The sequence below is a fragment of the Mastigoproctus giganteus genome, chromosome 5 (assembly GCF_048544385.1).
Source record: "Mastigoproctus giganteus isolate SK-2022 chromosome 5, ASM4854438v1, whole genome shotgun sequence".
Classification (NCBI taxonomy): Eukaryota; Metazoa; Arthropoda; class Arachnida; order Uropygi; family Thelyphonidae; genus Mastigoproctus; species Mastigoproctus giganteus.
In genome coordinates this window covers 38,697,886-38,719,923 of record NC_143579.1, presented here as the reverse complement: position 1 = coordinate 38,719,923, position 22,038 = coordinate 38,697,886, and the positions used below count along the sequence as shown (strand labels likewise).

Genomic DNA, 22,038 nt, shown 5'->3' with positions numbered 1-22,038 from the left:
TCCTAGAGCAAAATGTTCGAGAGGCAACCAGGCGTAGTAATACTCTTGATCTGATTATCAACAGTGATTATCCATGCATTAAGAATTTGCAGATAAAGGAACCACTGGGTGACAGTGATCCCAATGTACTGATGTGGAAATTACTTAAAGATGTAACTACCATGAAGGCTAAAGGGAAGGGCTATTGCTTTCGTAGAGGTGACTACAGGGGTCTCAGACAGTTTTTAAATTCTGTACAGTGGGATCAACTGATGATGTTACCAACGTTGAATTCTAAATGGGAAGCCTTCAGGAACTTAATTTTGGAGGCTACTAGGCTTTTCATTCCAGCTAAGAAATACTGTTTACGGTTTAGGCCTAAATAGAAAGCAAATGAATTAATGAGACTCTTGGCAAAGAAGAAAAATATTTGGGATGCATATAAAGTATCTGGTGACACAGAAGTCTATGGCAGGTATAAACCAGTCTGTAATCAAGACACAAAGAAAGTTAGGCAGGCGAAGGCAGATTACGAGAAATCTTTGGCAGAGGATTCAAAGAAAAACAACAAATAGTTCTTTACTTAAGTAAACTCTAAAAGGAAAGGGATTAATCTAAGAGGACCAAGTAACATAGATGGGTTGACTATTGATGATCATGTCGGGTAGCTAATAAACTGAATGAATATTTTGCATCTCCGTTAACACATGAGAAATTATTCAATGAGGGGTGTGCCAGAGGTTTTTTTTCAAACTCTAACAGGAAGCTAAGTGATTTTGTAATAACTGAGAGCAAAAAATGGAGGAGAAATTGTGAAGTTAAACATAAAAAAGGCACCTGGAGTGGACGGGATCTATCCAGTTATATTAAAGGAGGCAGCAAAGGAAGTAAGCAATTATGAGAGTTTCCTTAGACTCAGGGGAGGTCCCTATGGACTGGAGATGTGCAAACGTATTACCAATTAACAAAGGGGGTTCAAAGGGTGACACAAGTAACTATAGACCTGTTAGTTTAACTTGTGTTCAGGGGAAAATAATGGGATCACTGGTTAAAGAATCACTGCAGGATCATCTAGACAAGACTGCAGTAATATTTAAGACATAACATGGGTTTTTTAAAGGGAGGTCTTGTCTCACCAATTTGATTGGATACTATGATGTAGTCACAAAGGAACTGAATGACAAAAATAATTTTGATATCATATACTTGGATTTCAGGAAAGCTTTTGATACTTTTGCACATGGAAGACTGCTGTACAAATTGGATAGGTTTAGAATTAAGTGTAACTTGCCATAATGGATAAAGGGATGGTTGAATGGGAGATGACAGAGGGTGGTAATCAATGGACACTGCTCTTCGTGGACAAATGTTATTAATGGAGTTCTCCAGAGTCCGGTGTTGGGCCCATTGTTGTTTTGTATATTTGATATTGATGAAGGTATATCAGGTTAATTGTTTAAGTTTGCAGATGATATGAAGGTTGGCAGGGTTGTTAACGACAGTAAAGACAGTATGCTAAACCAACTGGATCTAGATAAGTTGGGCAAATGAGCTGAGTATTTGCAACTGAAGTTTAACATCGACAAATGCAAAGTACTGCGTATGTGTAGCAGTAACCAAAAGAAACATACCAACTGTGTGGTACTACACTTAGGGAAGTGGAAAGTGAAAAATACCTGAGGGTAATTGTGCAGTCAAAGATGAAGTTCGCTGACAGTGCAGACGGGCTGCCAGAGCAGGTCATGGAGTCTTAGCAATGATATGTATGAATTTTGCTATCAGGAACAGGGAGATGATTATCCACTTATACACGACAATGGTCAGGCCACACATAGAGTACTGTGTACAGGTCTGGAAACCTTATTTTAGGAAGGATGTAGAGTTGCTAGAACGAGTACAAAGAAGGGTAACAAGATTGGTGAGGGGGTGCTTTTACGAAGAAAGGCTTACCTTCTGCAATTTGCAGCGCCTGGAGGGTAGGCATCTGCGAGGTGATCTGATCGAGGTGTATAAGTCCTCGAATGGGTTGAACAAGTTGAATGTAGACAGGATTTTTCCTCTTGCGCCGATTAAGAACCTGAAGGCGCATAGTTTCAAATTGAGGAAAGACAGTTGTAGAATAGATGTATGGAAATTTGTCTTTAGCCCGCGCGTACTTGATTGGTGGAACACACTTCCATCTTTTGTTGTGGAAGTTGATAACCTACATAAACTTAAAGCTGAATTGGACAGGCATTTGGAACGAATGGAGGGGTGAAATGGGAGGATTAATTTTTTTTTTTTTTTTTTTTTTTTTTGTCTGAAGCTGCATAAGCTTGCTTTCTTGCATCCTATTCCTCAATAACACTGAATTTCGTTCTTGGACAGATACTGTAAATTCAATTCTGGATGCGTATTCTTACCTGATGATCTCCTTTTTGATTTGCCCTATCATAAATATATTCGATCAGTTATTGTTAATTATTTTACTTCCACAGTTGCTGTTCCTTTTTTCTCTATTGAATTATCTTTTGTCATCTCCAGGATGTAACCTAATCGGTGTCCTAGTGAAGATGTTATCGAAGGGAAATTCTTGATAAAACTTCACTCCTGGTGTCCAAATTTTCTTCTATGTTTTTATAATAAATGTCTGCAATGGTCTATTTTCCCAAATTCCTGGAAATCTGCCATCTTAAGAATTCTTTTGGAACTTGGAATGTCTTCTAATCTTCCCCGGTCTTACACACTTTTGGTTTGTTATCTAAATTTTTTAAATACATTCAGAAATTTTGATCGATTTCGAGGACTCCTTTGACTCTCATTGGAAGGAGAGCCCCCTCGAACTCCATAGAACTCTGAACTGTCCTGCTAACCTATATAATCTTATTAGGAGTTATTTTTTCAGATAAATCTGTGAAGGTTACATCAGATTTTCGCACAGTTTCTCGGAAAGTCTTACGTGGATGTCCACAAGAGTCTATTCTTGGATCCTACAACGTTTGATCTAATAGAGAATCCTGTCTTTTCTTCAGGACACAGAGAACTATTCACGTAATCAGGGCCGTATTGAAGTGTGGGCAGAGAGGACATATACCCTCCTAACCAAAAACTTTAAATTAAAGAAAAAGAACGGAAGAGGCGTTTTAAAAAAAGCTCAAAAGCCTAGTCGCCATGCCTCCCCTTACGATGATACGTGGATACGCCACTGCACGTAATCAGTATGGTTTTCGTTCGGTTTCTGGAGCTGACGTTGTCCTTGTTATTCTTCTGAACTTCATTAATGAATCGTCTTATAAATACGTTCAAGAAATTTTGATTGATTTCGAGGACTCCTTTGACTCTCATTGGTGGGAGAGCCCATCGAACTCCATAGAACTCTGAACTGTCCTGCTAACCTTGAACGAACAGAGGGGTGATGTGGAAGTGGGTTTTTTTTTTTTTTTTGGCTGATGCTGCATAAGCTTGCTTTCTTGCATCAAATTCCTCTACTAATGCTAATGCTAACCTATACAATCTTATTAGAAGTTATTTTTGAGATAAATCTTTGAAGGTTACATCAAATTTTCTCACAGTTTCTCGGAAAGTCTTACGTAGATGTCCGCAAGAGTTTGTTCTTGGATCCTTGTTTTGGAATCTTGTTCTCAACCAATTTTTGCTAAAAGTTTTCCCACATTATTCATAATTTTCGTATACGCTGATGCATTAATTCTTATTTTTTACGGAAATTCTCGCCTGTCATTAACTTAATAAGTAAGGAAGGAAGTTTTAGGACTGGACTGCTCCTAGAACGTTAGTTCAAATCATGTACTCTTGTACTGTTCGGAATTGATGGCTATATAAAACACGTCGGGATTGGCATAGTCCGGCCAGGACTCTTCACACATAAAGAAAATAAAAAATAAATATGGCGTTCTGCTTCCCTCCCTCCATGTTGGGAGCCCTGTGTGCCGCACCTACAGCACCTCCCTTTCACTTGCATTAGAAACCAATATTCAAATCAGCTAAATGTTTTAAATTAGAGCGAAGACCCAAGCCCATCTGGTCCAGCATGGAATATCGTATTGGGTTTTTTCAGTTTATTGAAATACCTAACGACGACGTTAGTCGATATGTGTGTTGAAAATGTTTCAAAATCAAAATAGCTTTTGTAAATTTGTTTGCAAAGTCGTTATGGTGCTAAGTAAAATTTTTAATTAAATTATCTTAAATTTAAAAAAAATGGAATTGAATTTAATTTAATAATTAACCGAATTCGATTAATTATTAAATGTAAAGATTTTATGTAAAATTGCTAAGCTGCATTCTTCCTTTAGAAAGTTAACTGAATATTTCCCCTCTGGCGGATGACAAGTGCTGTGATTATGTTGCATACCCGGATGTGTTTCACCACGGCTATGTACAGAGGTATCTGTCGCCATTGCTGGTTAAGATTGTGGCTTGTGTGTCCGGAAGAGTATATTACACGTTTATAGGATATTTTCAGAGTTATTGCAACTTAAGTTGCTACAGCAGTTATCTGTATCCTCCGAGTGAGAAGATTTATAATAGTAAAGGAAAATGTAAGTTTTGTTTAATATTCACCCCTGCTCTAGAGTTTTTTTTTTTTTTGTATGTATTAAGCCACTGTCAACTTTTAAAAACATTTAAAATTAGTAATAAAAAATATTGTCTTGAAATCGGCGAAGTAAAAGGAATGTACATCCTGTGGTACGGCGTACTTGAAATATGTGTTATTTTTACTCACAAGTAACTACCACTATAATGAAGGCGAGTAAAACTTCAGTATATGTAAACATGTTAAAGCGATGGTCGGGTAGGTGTGTTGTAGTTGATTAATCTAATTAGTTCCATTTAAACTTTTATCACTTGAGGCAAGCGCAAGGAGTTATTATTTAATATGAGGTAGTGGCTAACTTTCATTCTGGTAACTAAACTACAGGAACGTTAAGTAATATTTTCTTCATTAGTATTCCTCATAAGGGTATCAATTTTGTTGGAAGCAAAAAATGAAACAAAACATTCTCCCAATATTCTAGTGTTTTCAGATTTGCTAAATATATGTTGATAATTGCTTATTTAATTTTCTTTTTCTTTTATTTATTTTTATATCCATAACACTTGATGTATTAAACTGCTTAGTTCATTAATTATGATGATTTAAATGGGCATTTTTTAAATTCGGAATTGTTGATTCAATGTAATTGAAATATTATTAGACAGCATTACATCGTTAATCTTGATGTCTTAATTACTACTGGCGAGAAATATTAGTTTGGCTTTAAATTTTTACTTTTGAATTAACGGAATACTAATATGATTCAGTGAAAATCTTTTAGTATCATATGCATTTTACAAATCCGTATACATTTTTATCTAGCTTATATTTTGAAAAAAGGTAAAATCCAAAGCATTTTGTTCTATAAGTAACTTCATTTAAATTGGAAGCATGAAGTTTTTAGTAGTAGAATCAATGAAATACTTAAGGGATTGAATAGCTGACAATTTGAAATTCAGAATAGTGCTTCATTAAACGAAATTCTCTTGCACTTATGTTATATTGAAATGCTATATGTTAGTAACGTTATATCTGTAGTTTAAGAAATGAATGGAAAACTATCAACAACAATTAAAAATAATTGCACTTTCCTTTTTGATAGTTGTTTTAACACTAAATATATCAACAAGTGTGTTAATATTGTTAAGATTAATTCAGTATAGTTTTGTGTGATTACAAAGTATTGTTACTGCCTCTTATTTTGCTTTACATTCTTCAGTGCTTGTGTGTGGGGTGGGGTACTGGTTAGGTTATATTTGTAATATCCTTGATACAGAAATTATTGTTATACAAATTGAACAGATTTTAGGTGTAACTTAAGTTATTGAAACTTAACTCCTTGTGAAAGGAAAGAGGCCCAAAAAAAAGGTAATTGAGTAACCTTTTAAAAAGGTAACTCAAAAATTGCATTGAGTAGGTGAAAATATTACTTATCTTTTAAAAGTATTGGAATTCTGAAGAATTTTGTTATTTATTTAGGTATATATCTAACTTTATTGTAGTAGTAGTTGTTCACTGTTAAAACATTGTAGCACACTGATACCAGATGGCTGTATTACCATAGGCCTCAAACAAGTGGCCTGCCAGTTCACTTTCTGCTGCCCTCTCACTAATTTTATTCTCATTATGAAATACATCCTAGTTTAGTGTCTCAGTAATTTTTAAATTTAAGTTTATCAGTCAGAAGAAAATATATCATTCTGAACCACTTCAACTGCACCTAATACAGAATCTCCCATTTTGCTGTTGACAAGAGTTCTGAGGTACGGCCATGACAACAATCGTGCTTGTTGCCTTTCTATATGAATTTAAGACATGGAGAGGTTTTATTACATTGTGATTATCTTCAGAGATGTGTGGTATGTTTGTCAGTAAAAAAAGAAACTGTCCCCATAATTTGTTGATTTCTGTTCAAGTTAATTTACATGGAATTAGTAGGTAATCTGCTTCAAGAATCTTTTAGAATGTCTCTATAACATTTGTTTTTTTCTGACAGTTTTCTTTTAGGTTTCTGTTGCACCACACCATTTATTGCCACAGTTTCCATTTTTCTAATTATAGACCGATAATAATTATTTAGATCTGGGAGGCCATATTTATGTGCTTCAGTATTATGAGAGATATCTGGAGTTATTATTTTTTTTTTTTTATGAAAACCCCAAACACGAAAGGTATCAAAACCTATAGTACTTGGTACCGTGCATGGGTTGAAGGAGAAGTATGGGGGGAGGGGGATGCCGGAAACTTTGCTCTAGAGACTAAACATGGGTTTCCCCACTTCAAGCCTCCAATAAGCAAAGTGGTGGTATTTCACCGGTTGATGAAAGTTAAGGCTACAGAAAAGGTGGTTCAGTTTTATCTTGTAAAGGTGTGCTTAATTTGGTGTTTACTTTTGTTTTATAGCTGTTTGATTGGATCTTCTGAGAGTTTACTGCACTCGTCCTCCAAAATAGTTGAAATTTTGGCATCATAATTTCTTGATCTAAAACTGTGACACTGCCCCTCCTCCCCTGTCTTTGTTTTTCTTTTATATCCTATCCCGGAAGGGGAAAGTGGCCTCCAAAATATCAACAATCATCTTCTCTAGAAATCTGTGTTATTGAAGATTTGAGTATGGGAGCAGCAGATGATATTTTTGTAAGAATAAATGAAGACTAAGTTTTAGAAGGATTAAAGTTAAGTTTTCTTATTCTCTGGAAAATTACCTAGAGATCCACATTAATGGAATTGGTGGATATTTGAGTTTTAAATGTTTTTGCAAAGCTGGGCTTCTGAAACTGGAAGCTGGAATGTGCTGTACAGTCATTGGCAAAACTTTGGACATGATTACCTGATGGTAGAAGGTAATTACTATAAGGAAGGAAAAGAGTGAGAGTAACAAAAGATCTGTGAATAACTACCATCGAAAAGTTAGAAGTAATGAAATCTACTGTCTCACATACAGAGTGGTCAGAGAAAACTGCTACCTAGTTGCAATAAACAAAAGATAAACCATAAGGTAGATGTTTATGCCAGATATGATCAGAAACCTTAGGAATATCAAAAAAAACTGAGTTTCACACAGTATCAGTCTTATATAGGTGCTATGGTCACCATCCATGATAAAAGTAATTTTTTTTATTGCTAAATGTGATAAAACTCAATGATTCTCCAAAACTTTCCATGAATACCTTGATTCAGAAAATCCTGGATTGAAACCATATTGTTGATTCTTGATCAGACGGAAGGTTTAGCATATTTGCTTCTAAGCATTACTCTACACTACAAGTGATTTACGTATCTAAGTGTTCAAAAAGGCGCCCAAGTTTGTATTCTGTGCCATTATGCTTTCAGGCAATTGTCTTTAAGAGGTAAATAAACCAGTGCAGTTAAAGTGAAGGAAGGCACATGAGATTACTAATATTAATAGTAGTTGTAGTAGTGGCATATGATATAAGAAAGTAAGCTTACATGGCATCGGCAAAAAAAAAAAAAAAAAGAAACCCTCTCATGTCCATTCTGTCCAATAATTTTAGTTCTTTGTTCAAACTGCCCACTACTTCGACAACTACAGACGAAAGTTTGATTCCAACAATCAATAACTTTCTGGCTGAAGGCAAACTTTGTACATGTATCCTACAACCGTCCTTCCTCAATTTGAATTTATGCATATACCCTCGTGTGTAGTCAGAGTATGAGGAAGAATGCCATCAGCATTCAGATTGCTCAGTCCATTCAAAGCCTTAAACACCTAATCAGATCACCTCACAGGTTTGTAGTCTCAAAATGATGCAGTTTACAGAGCTGAATCCTGTCTTGGTAATACTACCTTTTCATTCCATTCACCAATTTTGTTGCCCTTCTCTGCATCCATTGCAGCTGATGTACATCCTTCCTAAAATGAGGACTCCAGACCTGTATGCAGTACTCAAAATGCAGCCTAACCATTAACTTATACACTGCTGTTCAAAGAAAGTGCATCACCCCTTAAAATTGTAATTGTTGTCTGAATAACTTAAGTATATGGCAATATTTCTTACAGATTGCATCAGATAAGATTGACACGCATAGGTGATGACATGATATTGCATCAGCTGTTTTTTTCATCTATATAAACACGCTCTACAAGAGTTAGTCGTTCCTTGCTTGTGTCAGGATGGCGAGTTATGTCAGTTGACGCCACGAAGAAAGATGTGAGGAGGGATCTTCTTCCCGTCATATTGCTTACAGTGTCTTGTAATCAGTCGGACAGTGAGTAGATTTCTTTCCAAACTCAAGAATACTGGTTCTGCTGATAGGAAAAAAGGAACCGGATGCAAACGAGTCTCTACGCTAAAATAGGACTGCGTTTTGAAGCTCTTAAGCCTTAAAAACTGTAAAGCTTCTTCATCTGAACTGAGAAGAGAATGGGAAGAACATACAGGAGTGGTAGCAAGTGCAGTAACAGTCAGAAGATGCCGCTTCAAAAATGGACTTGTAGTCCGTTGTCCTAAGAAGAAGCCCCTCATCACACAAAAAATGAAAATGGCCCGATTTAATTTGGTGTAAGGAGCAGACTGTATGGTGTCTATGGTAAACTATCCAGACTGTATGGTATCTACAGTGAAATTCCCTACCAGCCAAATGATATGGGGGTGCATTTCATATCACCTGCAGTTTATAAAAGGTTCCATAAATGCCAGTGGATACCTGGCTATATTGGAAGGCAAATTGCTGCCAACCATTAGAGACCATTTCAACCTTCCAAGTAACTGCATCTTTCAGGATGACTCTGCTCTTTGTCATCGGGCGAAAAGTGTAAGTAGGCATTTCTGTAGTTACTTTAGCTTCATTTCTGCATTAGAAGTTTGACAGTAATGTGTTTACATTTGTTACAGGTGAAAAAATGGTTGGAAGAACAGTCCATTACAACTGTTAGCTGACCAGGAAACAGCCCAGACCTGAATCCTATAGAGAACTGTTGGCATCGTGTGTTTCCGGCAGTTGCCAGAAAGAAATCAAACACCCTTCGTGAACTTCATAATTCGTGTTTGGAACCACGAACTATCAGTTGATTATCTTCAGAAATTGACCTTGTCAATGCCTCGGCAGTGTGCTGCTGTCATCAGAGCCAGAGGCGGTTCAACTAAATATTAGTTTGCGCCTGGTGAATTTTTCATTGTTTTCCATTTAAAATAATAAACTGAAGCAAATTTGAGGGCTTCTGATAACAATTATGGCTGAAATGTTATGTTTACCAAAACTGTTGTATAAAGGTTGCAAATGCTCATTTTGGAATATTTTGAGAGCACCTATCAAATATTACTTAGTTTTGCCTTAACTATTAATAAATATCTTTTTTTATATTTCTATTTATGATGCTAGTCATTAATGTAACATACTATCATGAAAAAGGGTTGAAATGTGAAATTCCTTGGTGATGCACTTTCTTTGAACACCAGTGTATAATGGGATAAGCACATCCTATTCTCTGCTGGCAAAGTTCCTGTTTATCATAGACAAAACCCCATGAGCTGGCCTGGGAGCGTGTCAGCACTGCTCATAGAACTTCATATCTTTTTACACAATTACTGCCAGGTCATTTTCATTTTCCATTATTCTGATTATTAGTATTAGCAATGGCCACATGATGCAAGGAGCCTATGGCTTACGTTGCACCAGCCAAAAAAAATTAAAAATAATAATAAAATAACAAAAAAATAAATAAAATAAAACAATAAGAATAAAATAATATTAAGAATAAGAAAATTAAAAAAATAATAATTAATAAGAGAAAAGGAAATAGACAACCTATGTGTTTCCCTCCTCCCGCAGGTAATTATCCAGCTGTCCTTTGAATTTCCTTAAACTGTCAGCCTCTACCACCTATGTAGGTTACTTATTCCAGTAATTTGTAACTCGGTGGCTAAAATAAAACTTTCTGTAATCCAGTCTAAATGTCTCCCCCACCCCCACCCCGTAACTTGAAATTATGGCCACTTGTTCTAGAATCATTTATAATCATGAAAATTTCATCCCCATTCATTTTGCTTGTGCCTCTCAGAGCCTTTAACACCTCGATTAAGTTTATTTATTTATTTTTTTTTTTGTTAGTTTTCTACTCTGATCCAAGCCCGAGGCGGGATTCGAACACGCAACTTTTGGGTTGCCAGGCAGGCACTTTACCCACCCGGCTAGCCCAGTCGGTCTCAATTAAGTCTCCTCTAAGGTTCCTAGTTTCCAAGCTCTGCAACCCACATATTCAAAGTCTTTCCTCATATGGATGCCCTTTTGCTGATCTCACCAGGCAAGTTACCTGTCTTTGGACTCTATCAACAAGCACGATGTCTTTCTTTAGGTGTCTCCATACTTGAACACAGTATTCCAAGTGTGGTCTAACAATAGCCTTATACAATGGGATTATGATGTTTTTATCTCTACTAGCAATTGTTCGATAAATCATCGATAGGACACCATGGGCCTTCCTTGCAACCAGTCTACAATGCTCGGAGAATTTCATGTCTGACTGTATCATAACACCCAGGTCCTTTTCCTTCACTACTGGCTTTAGTTCAACTCCGTCAAGTGTATAAGTTATTTTTGGGTATGTAACCGGCCGGTAATTTCCCACTTCACTCTTCTGTTCCTCCGATGCAATACCTTACACTTTGCTGGATTAAAGCATAGCTGCCATTTTTCTGACCATCCCTGAAGTCTATCTTGGTCACTCTGAAGAAGCTTTGCTTGGCAGTGATCATCAACTACTCTACCACTCTTTACATCATGTGCAAATTTAGACATCACGCCCTCTATCCCTTCATCAATGTCATTTATGAAAATCAAAAACAACAGTGGTCCTAATACTGATCCTTGGCGAACCCCACATCAACCCAGTCTGAGGAATAAACATTTATCACAACCCTCTGCCTCCTGCCCTGAAGCCATCCAGCTATCTGTCTAAGGATTTTCCCTGTGATCCCTACCTGTTCCAGCTATAAAGTAACTGCTCATGCAGGACTGAGTCATGCTTTGCTGAATTCCAAATAAACAATGTCAAAATTATTCCCAAAGTCTTGGATTCCCAAGCTCTTGGATGACTGTCAAAATAGCTAACCAGATTATTCCCAAGCTCTTGGATGACTGTCAAAATAGCTAACCAGATTTTCCTTTACAAAACCATGCTGAGTATCCTTCAGAATTCTATTTCTATCTAAATGAACCTGAATTCCAACCTTGATAATTGTCTCTGTGATATTCCCTACTACTGAAGTTAAACTAACCAGCCAGTAATTTCCCACTTCACTCTTAGAACCGCCCTTATGTATTGGAGACACATTGGCACTTTTCCAGTCCAACGGAATCCCTCCGGTGATGCTCTCATAATTAGCTTCAGTTCAATGAATGCCACCTCCCTTAAGATTATAAGGTATATACCATCAACCCCAGGAGCCTTTGGCGCCTCCGTAGCCAGGTGGGAAGGAGCAGCAGTGCATAGCACACGCTTCTTAATTAGACCGGGGTTCGAGCCCATCACCACCAAATACGAAGAATGCGGAAAGGTCAGGGAATGACCACCGCATATCCCCGAGCAATATGGCCTTAGTTGCTAATGCTCCAAATAACAAACAAACAAACCAGGAGCCTTACTGGCCTGTAGGCTCAAGTTTTTTTCATTAAATAAATGTGCAATTTCAACATATGTGGTTACAAAGAAACTGATGCAAAAAATAATTTTGATATCATATATTTGGATTTCAGGAAAGCTTTTGACACTGTTGCGCATGGAAGACTATTGTACAAATTGGAGCAGAATGGTATTAAGGGTAAGTTGCTACAATGAATAAAAGGATGGTTAAGTGGGAGAAGACAGGGTGGTAATAAATGGGTGCTGCTCTTCGTGGACTAATGTTATTAGTGGAGTCCCACAGGGTTCGGTGTTGAGTCCACTGTTGTTTTGTATATTTATCAATGATATTGATGAAGGTATATCAGGCTTAGTGTCGAAGTTTGCAGATGATACAAAGGTTGGCAGGGTTGTTAATGACAGTAATGGCAGTGTGCTACTGTAACAGGATCTAGATAATTTGGGCAGATGGGCTAAGAATTGGCAACTGAAGTTTAACCTTGACAAATGCAAAGTACTGCATATGGGTAGAAGTAACAGGAGAGAAAAGTACCAACTGTGTGGTACTACACTTAAGGTGGTAGAAAATGAAAAAGACCTGGGAGTAATTGTGCAGTCAGATGTGAAGTTTTCTGAGCAATGTAGACAGGCTGCCAGGGCAGGTCATGGGGTTTTGTCAATGATATATAGGAATTTTGCTAGCAGGGAAAAGGAGGTAATTGTCCCTCTGTATAAGGCAATGGTCAGGCCATTCCTTGAGTACTGCGTACAGGTGTGGAGGCCTCATTTTAGGAAGGATGTAGATTTGCTTGAGTGTGCAGAGAGAAGGGTAACAAGATCGGTGAGGGGAATGAAGGGAAATTGCAGTGGCTGGAGACTAGGCACCTGCGCGGTTATCTGATTAAGGTGTATAAGGCCTTGAATGGGTTGAGCACACTGAATTCTGATGGGATCCTTCCACTTGTTCAGATTATGAACCTAAGGGGACATAAATTCAAATTAAGAAAAGACAGATGTAGATTAGATGCGCAGAAATTTGCCTTTAGCCAGCGGGTGGTTAATTGCTGGAACAAACTTCCATCTGTCGTTGTGGAAGTTGATAGGTTGAATAAATTTAAGGAGGAACTGGACAGGCATTTGGAGGGAATGGTGTGATTTTTTTTTTTTTTTTTGGCTGATGCTGCATAAGCTCATACACTTGCTTTGTTTTCTTGCATCACATGCCACTACTATAACTACTGCATCATTGATTACATTTTTTTCAACTTCACTCGCATAATTTCAAATTGACGTAAAGGGTTTTTCTTCTTTAAATATCGATACAAAATAACCAGTGAGTTAATCTGCTACTTCTAGTGGGGTATCTAATACTATCCCATGTCCATTACAGAAGGGTCCGATTTGGTTTTGTCCTCTTCTTTGAATTTATATATGTGAAGAATTCCTTATCCCCATCTTTGCCAGTGATTTATCATAATCTGCCTTTGCTAGCCTAACTTTTTCTCTGGCACTATTACAGGTCAATTTGTAGCTGTTATAGGCTTCAGCACTTTTTATTGCTCTGCAACTTTTCCATGCTGTCTTTTTCTGCTCAAGTAATCTGGCAACTTCATTGTTCATACTAGGAATCCTTCTCACAGAGTATTTTTTAATGGTATAAGCATTCAAGGCTTCTGTGATTAATGTTTTACAGGTATACCATAATTCAATGGTATTCACTCTGTGAGATACCTACCCAGTTCATAGAAGCCATGTAGCATTCAATCCGTCGTTATACCACACAGTTGGTACATTACATTGTTGTTTACATTCAATATTAAACTTCAACTGCCATTTCTCAGCCCACCTGCATAATTTTTTTTAGATCTTGTTGCAGTAGCCTACCCTGATTACTGTTATTAACCACCCTGTCAACCTTTGTATCATCTGCAAACTGAGACATTAAACCTGATATACCTTCATCAATATCATTAGTAAATATAGAAAATGACAGTGGGTCTCTGTACTGAACCACGTGGGACTCCACTAATAACATTAATAAATGAACAGCAGTGTCCATTAATAACCAGTCTACCTTCCCCCCCCCCCTTTTTTTTTATGAAAACCCCAAACACGAGAGGTATTAGAACCTATAGTACTTAGTACCATGCATGGGTTTGAGGTTGAGAAGATGAAAGAAGATATTTGTTGACATTAAACTTGAAGTTCTGTAGACTGTAATTTTCAGTAAATACCATTAAACCAAACTTTTATCCAGAGCAGTAACTTGCCCTTAATGCCACACTGTTCCAATTTTTACAACTGTCTTTTATGTGCAACAGTATCAAATGCTTTTCTGAAATCTAGGTATATGATATCAGAATTATTTTTTGCATCCAGTTTCTTTGTTATTGCATCATAATACCCAATCAGATTGGTTAGAGTTAGCATTAGTAAAGGCATATGATGCAAGAAAGCAAGCTTATATAGCATTAGCCAAAAAAAAAAAAAAAAAAAAACTCCTTCCCATTTCACCCATCCTTTCACTCCAGATGTTTGTCTAGTTCTGCCTTGAACTTATTTAAGCTGCTGACCTCCACTACAACAGATGGAAATGTGTTCCAACTATCAACCACCTGCTGGCTAAAGGTGAATTTCCACACATATATTCTACAGTTGTCTTTCCTCAATTTGAATTTATGTCCCCTCAGGTGAGTAATCTGAACAAGAGGAAGAATTCTATTAGCATTGAGCTTGCTCAATCCATTCAAGGCCTTATACACTTCAGTTAGATCAACTCACAGGTACCTAGTCTCAAGAAGCTGCAATTTGCAGAACTTAAGCCTTTCTTGGTAACCCAGCCCTCTGTTTCACTCACCAATCTCATTGCCCTCCTCTGTGCTCATTCCAGCAGCTCTGCATCTTTCCTAAAATGAGGCCTCCAGACCTGTATACAGTACTTAAGGTGTGGCCTAACCATTGCCTTATAAAAGGGGACAATCACACCTCTTATCCCTGCTAGAAATTCCTGTATATCATTAACAAGACACCATGATCTACTCTTTCAGCCTTTTTGCACTGCTCAGAAAACTTCATATCTGACTGCACAATTACCCCCAGGTCCTTTTAATTCTCCACTAACCTGAGTGTAGTACAACCCAGTTGGTACATTACTCTGGGGTTAGACAAGATTGTCCCTGAACAATCCATAATGTGACTGTTGTTAATTGCAATCTTGTTTATATGGTCTTGCATTACTTCTTTACCCAGAGACTCCATTTTCCCCGAAATGAAAGTTAAGCTAACAGGTCTGTAATTACTCATCACATCTTGATCCACCTTTGTGAATTGAGGATACTTTTGCACATCTGTAGTCCATAGGATCCTCCTCCCGAATCCAGAGGCCCTTGTAATTGTGGCTAAGTTTTTGCTTACATCCTCTTCCTCCTCACTTAATATAATTTGATAGATCCGATGCATCCTAGCCACCTTTTTATTTTTAACTTCAACAATTTCTCTTCCACTTTCTTCTCAGTTATCACAAAATCATTTAGCTCTGTTAATCATAATGAACTCGTGGCATTCTCCTCCTTAAAGGACTCCTCATGTGTGAACATAGATGCAAAATGCCTATTTAGTTTGTCGACAACCTGGCAGGATAATCAACAGTTAAACCATCAATATCGAGTGGACCAATGTGATTAAATCCCTTCTTTCTACTTTTAATTATAATTAAAGAAGTCTGCTGCTATTTTGCAGTAGCCTTTTCATAACCTGTTTTAGCTTGCCTGACCTCCTTGTGACTTGATTACAGACTAGTTTATATCTACCCTGGGTTTCTGTAACACCTGATAATTTATATGCATCACATGCATTTTCTTTACTCTGCCACAAGTCCCATCAGTTCATCTGATCTATTTAGGTCTTCTTAGTTGGTATGAAAAGTCTAGTTATGCCGACCAGGCTAGCCGGATGGGTAAAGTGTCTGCTTGGCAACCCAAGGGTCGCAGGTTCGAATCCTGCCTCGGGCTTGGATCAGAGTAGAAAATGCAAAAACTTTGGCAGGTGCAATATGGCCACAGAAGCCGATGCGCCAACAACTAACAAAAAGGGGGGAAAAAAAGGTCGTTATTTTTTACGATTAATTCCCTGAATGCTTCCCATTTAGAATTTACTGTTGGTAACATCATCAGATGGTCTCACTGTATAGAATTTAAAAATTCTAAGACCTCTAATCACCCTTATTAAAGCAAAAGTCCTTCCTTTTACTTTTGGCAGTAGTTGTCTTTAAATAAATCCCACATCAGCACACAATAATCACTGCCACCCAGAAGGTCTTTACCTGTAGGTTCTTAATGCGAAAAGAATCGCTGCTGGTAATCAGACCAAGAATATTGTTTCCTCATGTTGCTTCTCTGACATGCTGCTGTAGAAAACAGACATCCTATAAAATTACAAATTGTCTTGTTAATGTGTGTGAGTGACCAACCAACTAATCAATATCTGGAAAGTTAAAATCCCCTCTTATAAGACATTCTGATTTACTGGCCCACACTGTTTTTCTGTATAGTTGTTTGTTATACTCATCACAGTCATTAGGCCTATAACAGCCGCTCTCTTTTTTGTTTTCCCGTTGCTTATGTCACACCAAACTCACTTAATATTGCACTTGCCAGCCATGTCAACTGGATGCACTGCCTTAGATTTAATATGCTTCTTAATTAATAGCATAATCCCATCCCACTTTTCATGTCCCAATTTCAATATGGCTTTGTGAAATGAAGAGGAACAAAAGACACATTTGTAAAGATTCTAAAAACTCGTACAGAAATAAATACAAAATACATGCTAGGTCTTTTTGTGGATTTCATGGGTGTGGAGGACCTCTGGCACAAACTGGTGGCAAAGCAACCTTAATAGGTTCAGGGAGGGCAACATATCCCTCAAAAACAAAACATACAACTAATATCACTGAATTGTAGGCAAATATCTTTGACTCTAGATTACTTAACTTGAACAAAACTATTCTGGAAATGAATAACTTTCAATGTTTCTAATATATTTCCTGGAATATACAGGGTGTTTTTGAAGTTACCAAAAATATACAATTGCATATATGTGTTGTTAAACTTAATTGTAAAAACATATGGTTCATCACAAGATTAAAATGTATAAGAGATGTTAGAAGTGCCACTATTCTATCATCTTGTTCAAGTCTAACATGTTTTCATTGAGATATACCTTGGGGAATTTCAGCATAACTCAGTGATGGTGTTCTTCACAAATATTTAATATATCCTCACAGAAAAAAAAAATATCATGACTGGTATGTCTGCTGATTGTGCTAACAGAGGCCATTATACTGTCTGCAAACAGATTTGTCTTCAGAGTCACTGCAAATGTGTCTGTACATGCGTACACACAGTTGAGCTGTCTTGTAAATATCTTCCTAAACCAGGTGCAAACTACTCTTGTTCAAAAGGACTTAGTTCTCTTCGGAGACTCCATTGTCAGGGAAATGGGAAATATTTTTTGTAATAAGGATAGGTGGACTAGAACCAGGGTATGTCTGCCGGAGCAACTATTAATGATGGCACCAACAGATAGTCAGATTTTAAGGGGTTAACGAGAATATTATTATTAATATGGGGATTAATGACATTAAGCATACACGATCTGACGATTTTAGGCAAATATAGGACCATGCTGAAGAAATGCCACGAGTTAGGTCACATTGTATATGTGCCTGCAATTCTACCCAGGCATAATAGGAGGGATTATATGCTAATAGCCTTGTGGATTTACTCAAGACTTGAAGGACTCTGCAAGGCTTTTGGGGGGAAATTTCTATCAGCTTGGCCCACACGTCTAGGTAGAAGGAATCTGTTTTGTAGAGAGTGGATACATTTAAACAAAGGTGGTGCAAGAGTTTTTGCCAGTATTATTGAGGATAAATTAAAGGTTCAGGGAAACTGCTAGTTTGGGGGGGACAAGGGTAATATAGATACATGTTTATCTGATAATATTGGTCAAATTAACACTTGAACATTCAAGAGTTCTTGTTTGTTACCCCAACAGAACATATTAGCATGATGTTCTGAGGGCAAAAACGTTTCAAATGAGCAGGCAGCTAATACTAGAGAAGCGAGCTTAAATAACTTCAAGGGGTGTATCAGGATAGTTAACTATACAAGAACACTAAGTCTTAATTTATTTAGTAATGTCAGAAGTGTCGTCAATAAAATAGTGAATTTGAACTGCTGGTTAGGACAAGTAACGCTGACATAATAGGAAACATAATACCATGCTTGTGGAAACATGGTGCCACCCGGAGATAGGGGATGACGAGTTTCAGTATGGTATGTACAATGTATTTAGGGAAGATAGAAGGGGTGGTGGGGTCATACTTCTTATCAAAAGCAGCCTGAGCACGACGAAAGCTTTCCCAGATTTAGATATTTCATATGCTAGTATAGAATCTGTATGGTGTGAAATAGTTGGAAGCAAAGTATAATGAGAGTGGGAGTAATCTACAGTCCAGGTGATTGTGATGATTATGATGAGAGCCTTTACATGCAAATGGAATGGGCAAGTAAGCATCAATGTCTTATTATGGGTGATTTTAATTTGCCTCTAATTGATTGGAGCAAATGGGAGGAAAACTCCACGTGGAGGACAGAATTTTTAAATCAACTAGATGAATGCTATTTGTATCAACATGTCAGGGAAAGTAACAGGGAAAAGAATACTCTAGACCTCATCATCACCCATGAACCAGATGACATAATAGAGCTGACAGTATGGGAACCAGTAGTAGGAAGTGATCATGGAATTTTACAGTGGACGATGAAGAGAGGAGTAGCAGTAGTCAGGGGCAAAGGAATGGGTTATAATTTCAGGGAAGAAAATTACGGTGCTTTAAGGTGCTACATGGCCTCTATTAACTGGGTAGATATCTCACAGAGAGCAAATACCATTGAATTATGGTATACCTTTAAAACATTAATCACAGAAGCATTGAATGCTTATATACCATTAAAAAAAATACTTCCCGAGGAGGATGCCAAGTTGGATGAATAATGAAGTTGCCAGATTACTTGAGCAGAAAAAGACTGCATAGAAAAGTTGCAGAGCAATAAAAAGTACTGAAACCTACAAAGTGATCTGTAATAGTGCCACAGAAAAGGTTAGACTTGCAAAGGCAGATTATGAGAAATTGCTGGCAAAAAGAGCAAAGAGGGGGGATAAGGAATTCTTTATATATATAAATTCAAAGAAGAGAAGGACAAACCATATCGGACCCTTATGTAATGGATGTGGGATAATATTAGGTATACCAGCTGAAGTTGCAGATGAACTCAACAGTTACTTTGCACCGATATTTACAGAAGAAAAATCCTTCACGTCAGTGAGAAATTATGCGAGTGAAGTTGAAAAAGTGTAATTAATGATGTTGAAATTTCACATGTTTATTTAATGAAAAAAATTGAGCCTGCTGGCCATTAAGTTTCCTGGGGTTGATGGCATATACCCTATAATCTTAAGGGAAAGGACAAGTGAGTGCATTGAACCATCGAGGCTAATTAAGTGAGCATCACTGGACTCGGGAGTGATTCCGTTGGATTAGAAAAGTGCCAGTGTATCTCCAATACATAAGGGCAGTTCTAAGAGTGAAGTGGGAAATTACCGGCCGGTTAGTCTAACTTCAGTAGTAGGGAAAATCATGGAGACAATGATCAAAGTTGGAATTCAGGATCATTTAGATAGAAATGGAATTCTGAAGGATACTCAGTATGGTTTTGTAAAGGGAAAATCATATTTAACTAATCTGGTTGGCTATTTTGACAGGATCATTCAAGAGCTGTACTTTGGGAATAATTTCGACATTGTTTATTTGGATTTCAGCAAAACATTTGACTCAGTCCCACATGAGTGGTTACTTTATAAGAAGGCAGAGGGTTGTGATAAATGTTTATTCCTCAGATTGGGTTGATGTAAGAAGTGGGGTTCCTCAAGGATCAGTATTAGGACCACTTGTTTTTGATTTCCATAAATGACATTGATGAAAGGATAGAGGGTGATGTCTAAATTTGTAGATGATGTAAAGATTGGTAGAGTAGTTAATGATTTCCGCCAAGCAGAGCTTCTTCAGAATGACCTAGACAGACTTCAGGGATGGTCAGAAAAATGGCAGCTATGTTTTAATCCAGCAAAGTGTAAGGTATTGCACCTGGGGAACAATAACCCCAAAATAACTTATACACTTGGCGGCGTTGAACTAAAGCCGTTAGTGGAGGAAAGGGACTTGGGTGTCACGATACGGTCAGACATGAAGTTCTCTGAGCACTGTAGACAGGTTGCAAGGAAGGCCCATGGTGTCCTATCGATGAGTTATCAAACAATCGCCAGTAGAGATAAGGACGTCATTCTGTGGTCAGGTATGGAGACTGCATCTAAAGAAAGACATTGTTTTTTGAAAGGGTCCAGAGACGGGTAACTCGCCTGGTGAGGTCAGCAACAGGGCATCCATATGAGGAAAGACTTTGAATATTTGGGTTGCAAAGCTTGGAAACTAGGCACCTTTGAGTAGACTTGATTGGGGTTGAAAGGCTCTGAGAGGCGTAAGCAAAATGAATAAGGACAATTTTCACGGTTATAAACGATTCTAGAACTAGGGGCCAGTTAAGTTACGAGGGGAGTTGTTTAGACTTGATTGCAGGAAGTTTTATTTTAGCCAGCGAGTTATAAATTACTTGTATAAGTTGCCTACATGGGTGGTAGAGGCGGACAGTTTGAGGAAATTCAAAGATCAGCTGAATAATTACCTATGGGAGGAGGGATACGATTAGGTTGCCCATTTCCTTTACTCTTATTTATTAATTATTATTATTATTATATATATTTTTTTAAATTTTTTCTTCTGATTATTATTTTATTCTTATTTTATTTATTTTTTTTTGTTATTTTATTATTATTATTATTTATTTATTTTTTTTTTTTTTTTGCTGGTGGAGCATAAGCCATAGGCTTCCTTGCACCATGTGGCCACTGCTAATACTAATGTACAGCTCTCATCTGTGGGTGAATTACCATCCATCTCAGCAACTCTGTTCTGGTTCTGAGTATAAATGAGGTAGAAGTGCCATTTAGACAGGAAGTTTTTGGGTTTTGATTTAATGTTCAATATATGTATGTGTGTGCGTTTTATTTCTTCATAATGAATGTCTGTGTAAAAGTGTTATATGTTGAAATATTTTTAGGTCAACTACAGAAAATGGTGCTGAGCCTGGTTCACCTCCTAGGCAACCAAATCCACAGCACCAAGCTGCTCAGAAAAGGTTACAACAAACACAAGCCCAAGTAGATGAGGTAGCCATTGTCTTTATTATTTATTTAATTGCTAATATTTTTTACTTCCATTAAATTATTCTTTAAATTGTTTTGATTCATCTCAGGCAATTTGTACTTTATATTGGTTGTAATGTTTTTCATGTTGCATGTTGAAATAATTATTATAATTTTTGCAACCTGACATGGTTAAAGGATTAACTAATTTTATAAGATATTTTAACAGGAAAAAAATCTGAAATTGCTTTCATTTGAATGAATTTGCATTAGCTATTTTTAAGTTAAATGTCACTTAATAAAAATAAATAAACATTACCAGATAAATTTGATTTTTCACATCTAAAATTCAAGAGAAAACACTGACTGTTACATCGGTTGGTTTTAAAATGCTCTGTTTAGTTCTTATGCTATTTAAAAAATTAATATCAGATTAGCTTTGTTAAAAAAAAATAAAACAAGATATGCAAAAAAATGGCATAATTATCTTGACTGACATTTCAGCTGTTTTGCTGCTGGTAGTAGTAATGGCAATTGTTGCAAGAAAGCAAGCTTATATAGCATCAGTCAAAAAAAAAAAAAAAAACAGTTCATCCATTCATATACCTTCCAAGTATGT

The 22,038-nt window shown here is 37.0% G+C and overlaps 1 protein-coding gene across 5 annotated transcripts in view; it reads left to right on the top strand.

The window, feature by feature from the left end:
- The first annotated feature begins 4,344 nt into the window (after positions 1 to 4,344).
- Positions 4,345 to 22,038, top strand: part of LOC150085314 (vesicle-associated membrane protein 3-like) — a 113,172-nt gene continuing 95,478 nt past the window's right edge. For all 5 annotated transcript variants that reach the window (XM_090373144.1, XM_090373145.1, XM_090373147.1 and 2 more), the window contains exons 1-2: positions 4,345 to 4,517; positions 21,335 to 21,443. In XM_090373144.1, the coding sequence (XP_090229270.1) occupies positions 4,516 to 4,517; positions 21,335 to 21,443 (111 nt within the window). In that variant the 5' untranslated portion in view covers positions 4,345 to 4,515. The remainder of the gene's footprint in view (positions 4,518 to 21,334; positions 21,444 to 22,038) is intronic.